The sequence below is a fragment of the Artibeus jamaicensis genome, unplaced genomic scaffold (genome assembly GCF_021234435.1).
Source record: "Artibeus jamaicensis isolate MK-2021 breed Jamaican fruit bat unplaced genomic scaffold, CSHL_Jam_final scaffold_1964, whole genome shotgun sequence".
Classification (NCBI taxonomy): Eukaryota; Metazoa; Chordata; class Mammalia; order Chiroptera; family Phyllostomidae; genus Artibeus; species Artibeus jamaicensis.
In genome coordinates, this window is record NW_026522030.1 from 7,775,291 (window position 1) to 7,790,555 (window position 15,265).

At 47.7% G+C, this 15,265-nt stretch overlaps 1 protein-coding gene across 3 annotated transcripts in view; it reads left to right on the forward strand.

Annotated features, from left to right (window-relative positions):
* Positions 1-15,248, forward strand: part of FKBP15 (FKBP prolyl isomerase family member 15) — a 50,665-nt gene extending 35,417 nt beyond the window's left edge. For 2 of the 3 annotated variants that reach the window (XM_037163479.2, XM_037163481.2), the window contains exons 20-28: positions 2,007-2,178; positions 3,766-3,902; positions 5,212-5,367; positions 6,174-6,326; positions 7,583-7,708; positions 8,300-8,407; positions 8,666-9,360; positions 10,386-10,482; positions 12,688-15,248. In XM_037163479.2, the coding sequence (XP_037019374.2) occupies positions 2,007-2,178; positions 3,766-3,902; positions 5,212-5,367; positions 6,174-6,326; positions 7,583-7,708; positions 8,300-8,407; positions 8,666-9,360; positions 10,386-10,482; positions 12,688-12,762 (1,719 nt within the window). In that variant the 3' untranslated portion in view covers positions 12,763-15,248. The remainder of the gene's footprint in view (positions 1-2,006; positions 2,179-3,765; positions 3,903-5,211; positions 5,368-6,173; positions 6,327-7,582; positions 7,709-8,299; positions 8,408-8,665; positions 9,361-10,385; positions 10,483-12,687) is intronic. The other variant, XR_008389917.1, reaches the window with a different exon arrangement.
* Positions 15,249-15,265: the final 17 nt, after the last annotated feature.

The following is a 15,265-nucleotide window of genomic DNA, read 5'->3' on the forward strand; positions in this document are numbered from 1 at the left end:
TTTATTCTGTTGACAAAAATAATAGAAAATTCCTGGTATGCCCTGTAACAAATGTTTGTAGTGAGATTCAGGATTGTTTCGTTTGCTCCTCCATCCGAGCCTCCCAGAGCACTTTCCAACACTGCTGTTTGACGTCAGCAGTTCAGAATGAGGAATTGCAGCCTGCGGTGGAGTAGCGATCGTGAAGACCCCCGTGGGCCTTGGGTCGGGATCCACTGATTCTGTAGCCCTTCCCTGTCCTAGCTCCAGTGACACCGTTTGTCCAGAACAGAGGCCTTATGTTTGGGCTACCAGTCCCCAGCTGGGAGGTCTCAGCCCTTCTGCTGCTTTCTCAGAGGTTTAAGAAATAGTTGATATTTTGTATTTGAGTTTTTTTAAAAACATGAAAAATTGAATGGCATTCACTTTATAACTTGTGGAGTTTACTCACTTTCTCATATTCTGGTAATGATAATGATTTCTTACTTACCGTATTTTGCCGTGTATAATGCGTAAAATTTTTTGGCCAAGTTTTTGAGGGAAAAATAAGGATGTGCATTATACATGGGTAGTACTAATTCTGTATCTATATAAATGTTTTTAATTCTTTATGCTTATGCATTAAAAGTATAACTCTAGATAGCAATAACAGTATCCATAAGCAAAATAATACCCTGGGATACAATACTCAGTTTTGTTTCTAAATATAAATTAATAAGTGAATTAAAAATTTGAAATGAAAGATTTTTTTTCCTGAAAGTTTGGGCCAAAAACATGGGTGCACATTATATACAGGAGAGCATTATACCTGGCAAAATACAGTGGATCTCATGCTTTTATTCTTTGTGTTCTCTTAGGCATAGTCTCCAGGTAAATAATATCTTTGAACCCATGTCCTCAGATAAGCAATGCCTTGCCCCGCACAGCCCTGTCCACTCCTTGTTCTTTCTCGCTGCTACTTTTCACCATGCCTGGGTTGTGTGGCTGACTCCTAATACCTAGGTCCCTTTAGCAGCCTGTGACATTGGTGTCATTAAACAGTATTGGAGTCACTTCACCACTCCCCACTCTTCCCTGTTTCTCCTTCCTCTGCTTTTGTTTTCCCTCTCCCCTCCCCTCCCCTCCCCTCCCCTCCCCTCCCTTCCTTTCTTCTTCCTCCTTTTCCTTTTTTCCCTCCTCCTCCTCACCCAGGAATATTTTTTATATCCTAATAGGCCTTTCTATGTATGGTCCTGAGATAAAAAGAGCTTTTGCGTGACCTTCAGCTCTGTGTCCGGTGAGAGAGTGATCACTGATCCCACGGCCTCTCCTCCAGTGGTCGTAACTGCTGCGGGGCTTGTGCAGGTGGTCCTCAGTCTGGTATTAGGAGTTCGCAAGCCACAGAGAGATGCAGAGCTCTCTGAGTGTTGTTTAAGTAAATAAGTAAGTTTAAAACTGCCATAAGAAAGACAAGTGGTAATAAGAAAGTAGACAGCTGTAAAATTGCGTGTAAAGTACAATGGTATAAGAGCAGTAATGGTAGTAGTAATATAATAGTACAGGAGAGACGGTTCAACCCCATAAGTATGTTGCTGCCCCCAAATCAAGCCTGGTCACCAGAAGAGCAGCCCCTTATTACCTTTCCTGTTGTCTGACTTCTCCTGATTTTTACAGAAATCAGTTCAGGTGAAATTAATGTGGTATTTGTCATTTATTTACCATTCCTTTTTATTGACATTCTTTTAACCATCATTTTCCTTAATTGCTGTTATTACATAACATATAACGAGAGGGTTTTCCAGGGTATTTATTTTGGTTTCATCAGGTGTTACTTGAGAGTATTTCCTAAGGAAAGATTTCTGCAAGGGAGGTCCTCAGTCAGAGACTTTGTACTTTTTGGAGGCTTGACTGTGGTTCAATACAGGTCGAAGGTGGGCTTTAGCTCTCTTTCTACAGTTCAGTCAGCATACAGTACGTGAGGCCAGGTCATCAGTTAGAGACAAAGAACACCTGTGTTTGAAGTGACATTGTGCCTTGTTACTGTTCAGGCCAAGGTGACAGAAGAGTTAGCAGCAGCCACTGCCCAGGTCTCTCACCTGCAGCTGAAAGTGAGTGCTCACCAAAAGAAAGAAACAGAGCTGCAGATGCAGCTGACAGAGAGCGTGAAGGAGACAGACCTCCTCAGGGGCCAGCTCGCCAAACTGCAGGCCGCGCTCTCAGGTATGTCCTTTGACCATTTAAACTTAAGGAATTAAATTCTATCCTTCCTCTCAGTACGTGTGGCTAATGCTCATGAAGTTTGTGAAGACTGAGCCAGACATTAAGGTGGGCCAGGTAGACCTGCATGGTGGTTTATACAGAGGACAACAGAAGAACTGACTCTTCATTTAGAGCTGAGCAAGTTTGCCTTCAGTGTCATTGGGTTTACAGTTGGATTCCCCAGCCTGGGCGTTAGAGTTCCTCTCACTCGTGACACAGTGGAAGTTTGTGAAAGAAGAGCTTCCTGTACCGGTTGCTGCTTTCAGAGAGAACGGATTGCAGCTCTTTAGCCAGCACTCAGGGCCCCTGCAGCTTGGTTTATGTCCCATTCTGTCACTTAGCCTGTCCTGGCTCTGGTCAGACCAGCCAGCCTGCTGCTGCTGTGCAGCACGTCTGTCGCTTTTCATCCATGCTGTTCTCTGGACTTGGAGTGCCCACCATCACCAGTATTTGTCTCCATTTCTTTCCAAAGTCTGCCTCCTTCAGAAGCTTTCTTTGTTTTTTCTCTATATTTGATCTTTAAAACTCTTTCTCTCAAACATTATTACGACCATTCTCACATGTTGCTTTTATCAGCACTATTTATATGTATGTTTTCCCCTCTAGAATGCAAGTCCCTGGGGGGCAAGGGTGGCATCTTGCTCATCTTTGTAAAGTTCTTTCCTCCAAATTAGTGTTAATTCAGGACCTGGCACGAAGGTGGTGCTCAAGCCAGGATGACTTGAATAGTTTGGGAAGACCTGCGTGTTGATTTGTCCACCTCTGTGTATAGAAACAAACGTGGAAGCCACACAGGACCTGTAGGTGTGGCTGGAGCAGCAGCAGCAGCAGCGTTGGGAAGAAGCAAGGTTCACTGCCTGCTTGAGAGCTAGAAAGCACTGCTGCCAGTTGGTGCAGTGATATCTTAAGGATAAATCCCTTTTCTTTTAAAACATAGCCTGGGTGCACATGAGAGAGAGGCGTAGATTTGAATGTCATACGGTTACCCTCTCTTCTGTTTTTGTGGGGCCCCATGACAACTACCTTAAGAGTACCATAGGGTCTCAAAAGTTTTCCAAACAAAGTAACCGTTGATGCATTACATGTTTAAGAGATATTCCAAGTAACTTTATTTGAGAAGGGATGTTTTGAGAACAGACTCTTGGTAGAATGTCCCAGCTACCAAGACACTTGAGAATATCTTACCCAGGCAGTGAGAAAGGGCTGGACCAATACCAACGGGATGTGTCCAATGTGCTGTGATAGTGACTGACATGGAATTGTGGGAGTGATGTGTTTTGAAGGTGGTCTCTCACTGCCTGGAACTTTTCCATTGTCCGTGTGGGAAGTGACATATACATACAGAGATAAATATGGGTTAGTGGGAGTCAGTGGGCTTGATGAACCTGTTGCTGAGCAGGGAGGTGGTACTGAAAGAACCGAGGAGAAGATGCCCGTGTGGTAAGATCGGGAGATCACAGAATGCAGCTTTGAAGAGGCTTCTGGGATGTTGTGTAGCCTGCTGTCACTCTGGTTCTGCAGCTAATTCTCTAGGCTCTTTTATCCCAGAGCTCCAAGAAACCTCTGAGCAAGCACAGTCCAAGTTCAAAAGTGAAAAGCAAAACCGGAGACAACTGGAGCTCAAGGTGACAGCCCTGGAGGAAGAGCTGACTGACCTTCGAGCTGAGAAGGAGTCTCTGGAAAAGGTAAGTTTTACAACTGAAGTTCCTTTGTGGAGCCCCAGTGGCCAGAATTACCTATTTAATATGCATTTTTATTTTCTTTTTAAAAAATTACAATAGTACACAAATAAGACAGAAAAGTATTGGGTTGGCCAAAAGATCCATTATGTTTTTTCCATACAAGAGCTCTAGCACTTAGTTGTCTTTAACTTCATTTGAAACAATTTTGTTAGATTGTGTTGTGACAGCTGTCATATCACATGCATTTAAAAAAACTTAGTCAAAATTGGTGAATTTTAGTGCAGTCATTTTAATATTGAAGATGGAAGAAAATACCCAACATTTTTGGCATATTATGCTTTATTATTTCAAGAAAGGTAAAACGCAACTGAAACACTAAAAAGATTTGTGCAGTGTTTGGAGAAGGTGCCATGACTGATCAAACATGTCAAAAGTGGTGTGAGAATTTTCTTGACCAAATAATTTTTTGCTATTTTTACTTTTTGGCCAAATAATTCTTTGCTGTGGGGCTGTCTTATGCACTGGAAGATGTACAACAGCAGCCCTGGCCTCTACTCATTAGAAGCCAATAACAGGAGGTGGCCGACATACTCAAAATATCCAAACCAATAGTTATTGGTGGAAATGAAAAATGTGTCTTTTATTTTGCAAAAGAAACATAATGGACTTCGTGGCCAACCCAATGTAAAATAAAATAGGTTTTTTTTACCCTGTTCAATCTCATGCATTAGAAGTAACAACTATAGCCCTGGCTGGTGTGGCTCAGTGGATTGAGTGCTGGCTGCAAACCAAAGGGTCGTTGGTTTGATTCCCAGTCAGGGCACATGCCTGGGCTGCAGGCCAGGTCCCCAGTGGGGGGCATGCAAGAGGCAAGCACACATTGATGTTTCCCTCCCTCTCTCTCTCTCTTTTCCCCTCTGCCTAAAAATAAATAAATAAATAAAAACTTTAGAGTATTATAGGAAGGAAGGAAGGGAGGGAAGGAAGGAAGGAAAGAAAGGAAAGAGAGAGAGAGAGAAAGAAAGAGTACCCATTTACTTTCCTAACAGCAGAATGTGAAAGTATCTACTTCACTGTTAAGATATTCCCCACCTCTTAATAGAATTGTAGTAAAACTCTTGTTTTCCTCCTTGTCACAGGTTTTCTCAGCTAGTAGCCAAGAATGTTAAATATATAGGGAAAATGAAGCTAAAAAAAATGCATTGTTTCCAGAAGTGAAGGCAGGACCCAGTGAGGTCAGATCCTGCCACCACCACCTCCGTGTGTCCTCTGTTAAACAGCCAGAGCTGATGATGGTTCTCTTGTTCCTAAGAACCTCTCAGAAAGGAAAAAGAAGTCAGCTCAAGAGCGCTGTCAGGCTGAGGAGGAGATAGACGAAATTCGCAAGTCACACCAGGAGGAACTGGACAAACTTCGACAGCTTTTGAAAAAGGCGCGAGTATCCACAGACCAAGCAGCCTCAGAGCAGGTAATGAGAAGCACTTTGGAAGCAAAAAAAAAGGCATGAAAGGCTTAGAACTAAGTTTCTTCTTTAACCTTTATGGTGACATTTCTTACAGTCAGTGCTCTCACTTTGGAGAAAGATAGGACACAATCTAAATACATGCAGAAAAGGCAGGATTCAAGTGAATAATCTTTCCATTTTTCAAGTTTAGTGGAAATCGAACTCTACAAGTAAAATAAGAGAAAGTCTGTATAAAAAATTCCAAACATGATAAGGCTAAAGTCCTCAACCACCAGATACCATCTTTCAGAGCCATTATTGCCTCAAAAAGGGAGGTGGAGAGGGTTGATTTATGTGACCAGGCAGAGAAAGCAGGGGCCGTGGCAGTCAGTGCACGGCTGGATCTCTAGTCCGTCTGACAGTGACCTTGCTCCTCATAAGTTTGTAAATTCCTGTTTGCTCAGGTAAGGAGAGTGAATTGAGTCCCTCGGTTTGATCATCTCTGGGAATTTTGACAAAATTAAGTATTTTCTGACTCTATAAAATTAAGGGCATGGCCCTGAAAATGATCACATTACGGCCCTGCCCTCTGGGAGCCTGTCTGGACAAGTCACACCTTTATGTGCTTGGAGTCTTTTGGAGCCCTGACAACTGATGACTTCTTCCTTTGTACCTTAGAAAAGTACATTTCCTTTCAAAGTAACCAAGGTCTTCCGGACAGTTGTTCCCCTATGAGGTTGGGCTGTTAGCTTATGCTTTTTCCTTATAAAAGATAGGCTTCTCTAGATGCAACTGGACCCCCAGGATATGGTGATCACTTTTCTCGGCAGCTATCTTTAGTACAGGCTGAGCTGCAGACCCAGTGGGAAGCAAAATGTGAACACCTGTTGGCCTCCGCCAAGGATGAGCACCTGCGACAATATCAGGAGGTGTGTGCACAGAGAGATGCCAGCCAGCAGAAGCTGCTCCAGCTTCAGGAAAAGGTAGGCGTTTCCCTGGGGCCAGACAGCTGGGGCAGCCCAGTTAATTTGAAGCAAGCAGATTGAGTGCTGTAGGTGCTTGTGAACGTAAAGGTGCTAATAGCTTGAAAACAAGTCACACTGGTTCAGCTCTGCACAGTAATCTACATGTTTATTGGAGTGGCAGCTATAAAAACAGAAAGCGGCAGTAGTATTCTGGCACACGTTTTCCATGACTATATGATCCCTCTTTTTTAAAACAAATTTTTTTACACATTTTATTTATTTGTTAATCCTCACCCAGGGATATGTTTATTGATTTTTAGAGAGAGAGTCAGGGAGAGAGAGAGAATTATCGATCAGTTGCCTTCCATATTTGCCCCAACTGGGGATTGAACCCAGAACCTGTTGGCGTATGGGACGATGCTTCAACCAACTGAGCCTCCTGACAAGGATGATCTTTTATTAAGCAAGTTTTTATTGAGTGCCAGTTGTGTTCCAGACACTGTGTTAGGGAAGAGGCTTATGGAGAACTCTGCCCGCAAGAGCCTCACAGTTAAGAAATGGAGACAAGAGAGTAACAAAGGTGAGCATTAAGTTCTGTGATGCCCAGAAGGAAGTGCCTAAGGCATGACTAGAGCCTCACAGAGCATTAAGTTCTGTGATGTCCAGAAGGAAGTGCCCAAGGGATGACAAAGCCCAAGAGCCAGAAATGACTAGTGGCTTTGGAAGGTGAAGAGGCAACAGAACATCCTGGGAAAAGGCACTGAATTAGGATGGAGCGTGGCTGGGGTGGGATCACCTTGGTATAAAAATGAGACAGGCAGACCGAGGAGGTGGCTTCGGGTTGTGGTATGCCAGGCTCCTTATCTTGGAGGTCAGTTTCTTTCCTTAAAGTATCCAGTTGAAAATCTTTTGACTCAAAGATGGTAAAGGCAGTCTGGTAAGTGAATAGGCTGCTTCTAATTTCCAGCGTTTACATGTCTGTGTGACTAGAGTTACAACCTTCTTTTTTCATTACATTCTTGACCTGATTAGGAACGAGGCAAGTGACCTTGTTGGGAAAGAGGAGGAATAGGTGTGAGTTGAGATTGAGTGATGAGGAAATGGATGCTCTGAGTCAGCAGGCCTGGGGTGGGGGCGGAGGGTGTAGGCACCAGCGGACCTACAGGAGGTCATCCTACACTGGCTGCTTAGGACAGCTCATCTGCTGTGTTTCCTGGCTTTCACCCGGTAGTCCAGGTCCCCGAGTCCCCAGCTGTACTCTGTCCATTTTGCAGTGTTCAGCCCTCCAGGCCCAAGTCGCAGCCCTGACAGAGCAAAATGAACAGCACATCAAGCACCTGGAGAAAAATAAGTCCCGGATGTCTGGGGTGGAAGTTGCTGCCCCTGACTCATCAGAGAAGGTGAGCTGGTAATTTGAAGAAGCAGCTAACTATGTCACTAGGCATTCAAAAAGAATGCGGCCCATTTGTTGCCTTGATAGCTTCCCCCCGCCCCAACCTTGGTGATGCACCACCTGTCTGACTGAAGTACAAGTTAACCTTTAGAACCTGTCACTGTGGTGGTAAACCCTAAGGGCTCTGTCCCGAAGTTTTGACAAATGCGGGAAGGGCCTCTAAGTCATAGGAGAGGAGTGGGGAGTGAGCCCAGCATCTACGAGCCACCAACCCTGGCAGCCACGGCAGCTCTCGTGGTGGTCACGGTGGGAGGGAGGCAATAATACGTGGTCCGTAAGCTGTCTCGGGCACACGTGCCTCACGTTACCTGTCCTTGATGGCCCTTCTGTCGAGTGCAGCCTGTCATTGGCATTGTCCTCTCCACAGTGCCCATCAGTGTCTGCACTCATGACCAGCTCTGTCCTGCTGCGGGGTTCTGAGACAGCTTCATCGTAGCCTTCCAGAACCCTTTCTGGAATTGGCCTGCATCCCTTCTTCACTTGACTTGGGCAGCATGCATTTTGATACGCATTTTTGTCTCCTCGCATCTCCACCCAGGTCAAGAAGATCATGAACCAGGTGTTCCACTCCTTGCGGGGCGAGTTTGAGCTGGAGGAGTCGTACAGTGGCAGGGCTGTTCTGGGGACCGTCATGAACACCATCAAGGTACAGCCAGCTGTGAGCTGTGGCACTGACATGGGATCTTGTTTCTTAAGTGCCTTCTAAGGGGTGGTGGTGAAAAATTATTCAGAACTGTTCACCAGTAATTCATCTGCCTGGACAGATAGGCATGGGCAGCCTCCTGAGAAAGGGAGAAGCAAAGGCGTTTGAACTCGATGAGCAGTTGGGTGGAGGGGGTCTGAAGAACTGGGAGTGCCTGCTCTTTACCTCTCGGTGCTCACCTCCTCCTCGGCTTTTGAACAGATGGTGACTCTTCAGATGTTAAACCAACACGAGCAAGACAAGGGAGAGAGCAGCAATGAAGAAGAAGAAGATGAAGAAGAACAAGAAGAAGAGCAACCTCAGAGACCTTCCCAGGAGCAGTCAGTCTTGGCCAGTTCTGGGTCGTCTCAAGTGCCCCCGAGCAGGGAGGGGCAGGAGGCCCCCATGGTGCCATTGGAGCAGGTCGTCAAGGAAGCTGAGCCATTGCCTTCTGGGCCCCTCCACGCCCCCCAGGAGGATGCACAGAGACAGGAAGGAGAGCCCACAGGAGCAGGGGCACTCTCAGAGATAAGAGATCATTCCCTCCTTGCCCAACTGGCCTGCGTCCCCGCCCAACAAGTTCTGGGGCCCCCAACTTCAATTCCCCCTCTGCCTCCAAGCTGCGTAACCTTGGACTCTGAGTGTGAGGAGGCATTTGCTGCTGGCCCATTGGGAGATACCTGTGTTGAGGAGCAAGAAAGCTCCACAAGACTGTCCCTGACTTCAGACTCTAAGAAGAGGGACCCACTGCCCTTGGAGCCTGAAAGTTCAGGAGGAGAGCGTCAGCCTCCAGAGAGCCAGAAAGAGGAAGATTCCACTGGTCCCACTGGTCCCTCCAGGGAGCTGTCGAGCACAGAGGCAGGTTCTGCATCTGCAGGAGAAGCACTTGGACCCAGCCACTCTACTCAGCGTTCCAGGTATGTCCCCTAGAGCAGAGTTTCAGGGACAAGGCGGCTGCAAGATCGGTCTTTCCAGGGCTGGCAACTCATCCTTCAGAGACCGAATGACGGACTGACCCCCTTGTTCATTCATGCATTCACACGTGTATTTATGCGGCAACACCTACCATAAAAGGCCCTGTAGGCACTGTGACAGTGTGGTAGGAAAAGCAGGTGCGGTTCTTCAGTTAAGGAGCTTAACTAAAGGGGCTTATCATAAAAATGTGATAAGTAGCCCTAGCTGTTGTGGCTCAGAGGATTGAGTGCCAGCCTGTGAACTGAAAGGTCACTGGTTCAATTCCCAGTCAGGGCACATGCCTGGGTTGCGGGCCAGGTCCCCAGTGGGGGGGTGTGCCAGAGGCAGCCTATCCATGTTTCTTTCCCTCTCTTCCTCCTTTCTCCTCTCTAAAAAATAAATAAATAAAATCTTTTAAAAATATATGATAAGTTAAAAAAAGAAATAGTGTATAACAGAAAATAAAAGGAGGTTATTCTACTTTAGACAGGGTGGTTAGGGACAGACTCTGGGAAGGTAACATTTACACGGAGACTTGAAGGATGAAAGGGGGACCTCCATGCCAAGAGTGGGAGAGATTTCAGAAGGCGGGACCAGCACAGGCCAAGACCCTGCGGTCGGAGGGCACAGGACACAGTCGAGGGAGCAATCGAAGGCACACAGTGGGAGGACGGGGGTGGAGCCGATGCTGGAAAACGAGGCAGGGGCCAAGTCCTACAAGACTTCCTGTCGCTGTTAGGGGTTTGGACTCGAGTACAGTGAAAAGCTATTAAAGGGATTTAAGCACAAGAGTGACTTGGTCTGATCTGTTAGTTTTAAAAGGTCCCGTAGCTGTAGGTTGTGGAGGGGTCGAGAGCTGCTGGGGTGGGAGGAGCTCCAGGGAGGTTGCCACAGCCCCTGGGTTCTCGCCCGGAGCCTGTGGGCACCGCGGTCTGTCTGGCGCAGGAGCCTTTTCTGTGACTTGATTTTCTTGATTTTTTTCTTTCAGTCTCTCCGAAGATGAAGAGGATGAGCTGTTTAAAGGGGCAACTCTGAAAGTTCCAAAGTCCAAAGCGCAGCCTGAGGAAGAGGACGAAGACGAGGTGGTAAGGAGACCCCGGGCACTGCCAAGGCCTCACGCCGCTGGCCGGGCGCCCTTCCCCACAGGCTCGGAGAAGAGAAGTGCAGTCTGCTGGTGGCCCGCGGCCTGGGCTCTGTGTGCGGGGCCCTGTGGGAGCAGGCTCGGGGCTGGGAGGGGGCCGCTCTGGAAGCACAGTGGGCACGGTCAGATACCACTTGTTCTGGAAAAGGGACCGTGATTTTTACTGTAAGGGAAGAAAGTTGGCCAGATTAGTCCTACATTAGAATGCTTAAGCCTCAGGTTTCCTCAGACTGGCTAGGATATTATTTATACTTTAGAATTGGAAAGGACAAGGAAGATTGTCTAGTCTGGCATCCTTATTCGTAGACAAAGACACTGAGGCTTGGGTGGGTGATTTATGAACCGGAAGCCACAGGCCGACTTGGTGGCAGAGCCAGGATTAAACCCTCCAGCTCTTAACTGTGGCCACCTGTTTCCAAGCACTTCCCACTGCCTCCGCCTGCTCTCCAGCCTGCTGCCTGGTTCGGTCCCCACAAGGTCCCTGTGTAGAACATGGGGTAGGTGCTGACGGCGTAGCTTCGGTGTGAAGCTCCAGAGTGAAGGCCAGCAGGGCGAGTTGCCACCAGGCTGCAGAGCAGAGCCCTGGTTCCTGCATCTGCAGGTCCCAGCATTCTTGGCTGTCACTAGGACGCGTTGCTGTGACGGGAACTTCACCAGAGCAAAATGTGCACATGAATCAGCTTCAGGCTCGAGCTACCCCCAAGGAACAGAAATATGAGTTACAAGCAGTATATCATTGGTGTTGATACAAATGACCATCAAGTTCATGTCTATTTCTTGGGCATTCTGTAAACTGCAATACTCCACAGATACTCTCATTTAACCCTCTACTAATCTAGGGAGGTTGGCACTTTTATCCCATTTTATAGAAAAGAGGACTGAGGCGCAGGAAGATTAAGTAACACACCCAGGGTTCCATAGCTGGCCAAGGTTGTGTAACTGGTAAATACAGCCAGAATTTCAGCGGGGACAAAACCAAAGCAGAGGGAACCACATTTTAAAATCCTGTACTGTATGCCCCGGCCGGTGTGGCTTGTTTGCTTGGACCATCGTGTCATAGACCAAAAGATTGCGGGTTCAATTCCTAGTCAGGTTGCAGGCTCGATCCTCAGTCAGGGTGCATACAAGGATTCAACCAGTTGATCTTTCTCTTTCATATTGATGTTTCTCTCTCTCTCCCTCACCACCTACCCTTCTCTCTAAAAAAAAAAAAAGACGCAATGAAAAAATGTTCTCTGGTAAGAATTAAAAAACTGTACCATCAGAGTCCAGAGATAACTTGACTGATGCCCAGAGGCAGGTACAAGGTCCGTTAGTTAGCAGTAGGCATGGGTCGGCCCAGACATCTCTGACCTTTTGGCTGGCCCTGTGAAGAAAGATCCCGGGCCAGAGTAGCTCACTAGAGCGGAAAGTACTTTGGTAGAAAATATACAGTCAATGCCTGTCTCCAGCATCAATCCCTGCTACCCCTGTGGGAGCTGTTCTCTGCCAGTCCAGAAGATGGAGGCCAGGAGCGCAAGTCATGAAAAGGGGGGGAGTCTCTTCTGTGGCCCGTTAATCCCCCTCATCCTCTTCCTGGTTGGAGAGAGTGAGGGTAGGGCCAGTGGGTGCAGGGGAGTGGGAGGCTGCGGCCCTGTGTTCTGGGCTGACTTCGTCTCTTGGGATTCTCCACGTGCTGGTGTGGTCAGACCTCTCAGTGCAGCTCTCCGATGAAATGTTACTGTATGCTTCCACCCTGCCTTCATCCTCCTGCATCCTGCCCTCCCTTAGGGCCAGTCTGCTCTGCTTCTTTGTCCTCCTTCCCTCTCTCCCCTTCAACTCCCCTTTCTCCACATGAAATGTGTAAGTTATTGCGTGAGAGGAAACCTGTCAAATCAGTATGTTTCACAAATAAATGACAAAATTAGCCAATGCTGGTCTTCTTGTCTCTGTTGAAAGAGTGCTTCCCTTCTCTGCCTGCTGTCTCAGCTTTATCTGGAGCCCTAGGTTTGCTGGCTTCAGGGTCAGTTCATTCAGTAAAATCCTAACCAACCAGCTTCTTTCCATCCTGGAGCCGGAAGGGGTGTCAGCTCACTGCACCTTGCAGAGGTGGGAAGTCCGTCTGGCGCAGGAACAAGTGAGGACTGATTGCTCTTTTTTGTTTTGTCAGAGCATGAAGGGACGCCCGCCCCCAACACCCCTTTTCGAAGATGACGATGACGATGACATTGACTGGCTGGGATGAAGACCCAGGAACCTGATGCAAAGGTTTCTCTACTGACCCTCCCCTGAGCATGTTTTGCACAGCCAGCCCTGGGTCTGGGTGAGCCACAGGGAGAGGCCAAGGGGAGCATTCTGAGGACAGTAGCCCAGGTACCCGAGTTAGCCAGCTTCTGAGCCCCTGCCTGGCTGGGGGAAGAGGAGCGCGGGCCTGTCTTCAGAATGCCGGAGTTGGCAGCAGCTGACCCTGGTCATGCCTCCGAGTCCCATCTGGAGGAAGGGCTGGTGGTTTCCTCCCCAGTCGTCACCCATGAGAGTCCTGCCCTCTTCCAAGCTCTTCAATCTCTTCCCTAACTCCCGGACTGCTGCGGGGAGGCTGCCTCTGTCTCCCAGCACTGGGGCCTGTCACCTGGGGTGAGGCCACCCTGGTAGACCCAAGGGCGGACTACACCATCCGAACCCCCATTCAGTTAACAGCCTTGCCTACAGTCCTGACACATTGTCTTCTCTGCCTTAAGTCTTTGAAGTTAGAAAAAAAAAAAAACCAAAATAAATATCTGTAATGAAACATGACTCAAACTTCTGGGGAGAAAGGAATCTGGTTCCCAAGGCTGTCTGCACCCCTCTCTGGGAATCTCAAGGTAGCAGTGGTAACAGACCCGGGCCAGTTCACACACACAAACCGTTGTGACATATTCCCTTTGGCATCTGACCCTGGGCCTTCAGGCTTCGGAACCAGATCAGCGCCTGCTGCCCCAGCTCATCCCAGCATTAGTGTGAGGCTTAGGACGTTGTGGTTCTCTGAGGACCACTTCTGCCGTCCCCTTGCTCCTGCATGCCTGGCCCTGTGCCCTGGACAGCCACGCAGGGAAGGTAGGAGGGCCCTGCGGTCCATCTGTCACAGCAACTAGGATTCTTCACCTGCAGAGCAGCTGCCATTCCCTCTGAATTTGGGGCCAGGACTACCGAAGAAAACAGTAGTGAGAAATGTTTGTACTTCCTCAGAATCTTCCAGAGACCATGCAGTCTTCAAAATGTGGAATCGTTTTAGTAATAATGGTCCTGATTTTAAGTTTATAAGATAGGAACCTGAACTCCACTTTGTCTGCCTGATGTCATCCTCTGCAATGACAGCTTTGAGTCTGTCCCCAGATGCGGGGCTGGGAGGCAGCAGGAATTACCATTTACAGAACTTCGTTGTTTAACAAATAGGCACTGCCGCTGAGCACTTCATACACTGCCCCACCTCCAGCAACCCTTGCAGAAGACACTGTCGTCCCCGTTTAGAGAGGAAGCCTGGCTCTGCTCCTTACTAGGGTGGCTTAGCTTCTCTGTGCCTCGGCTGCTTCACCTAAGACAAGGACAGGAAGTTCCTACCTTGTTGTGAGAAGTAGATGAGTTAATATTGTTCAGTGCTTAGAACACGGCCCGGAAATGCTAAGTGCTAACCAGGCGTTGATTTACAAAATTTGTGTTGAATCTTAAGCATGCAATCAGTCTCTCTAGCACACAGATTTGTTTTTAAGCCCTCTGTTCTATAAAAAGCCTTAAATGCATCACACATACATGAAGATGTGACTGTATCAAACTGACGGGTTACAGCGCCCCCGAGGAGGGAGTGGTACCTGAGGGAGGACACCGAGGTCAGGACTTAAAAACGCGCTGGAGGCTCCATAGGCAGGACTGCACAGGACCCTGGAAATCTTGGACCTGTTGTGCCTTTCAGCAGCTTCCTGATTCCCTCCAGTGTGGAGAGTGTGCTGAAGGCCCCACGTACTCTACGTTGTTAGTTACTTCTGATTGTAAGTTAAAATGTGGTTTTGATGTACTTTTGCCTCTGCCCTCAGGGAAAGCTCAGTGCTTGTAGTTACGCCAACGTAGGTGTTTGTAGTCCCTGTCAGTTATCTTTCTCGTGGTGCCCAATCACTGTTTGTTACCCGAGCCAAAGAATGACTCCTGACTAGCCTGGCACTGGGGTGTCTGCCTGTGGGCACAGGGTTTTAGGGCTGGCGCCTCCCTGAGCCCAGGGTTGTCTTTGTAGCAGACGGACAGACTGGGCCCCGAGAGCGCCCTACGGCCAGCCCTGCCAGCTCCTTTCGCCCACTCTGCTCCTGCCATTGTTCCGTGTGCCTGCTGTTTGAAGAGAAACAGAAGACAGATCACACACTGTTTAAAAATATATATTTATTAAAATTATTTTTTTTAATTCCAAAAGCTTAAGACCGTCTTTCCTGTAGCCCGTGAGGTACTGGAGCCTGAATGTTACAGTACACAGCAGTGGTTTTTCCTCCCTGGGTCTCCTGTTGCCTTTTCTGTAAAGTGAAAAGGTTCAGATATCGAGAGTCTCATCTCTCTCTACAAATGTAACGTTTTGGTTTGACTGCTTATTGCATCTTCAGTCATTCCCCCCCCACCCCCCACCTCATGGCTTACTCAATGTTTTAAGTGAATAAATCATGTTTGTTATGGGTGAGCAGCAAGTAATAAATAAAAAGCATTAAGTATTGTTCAGTTCAGTTCTCTGTTGT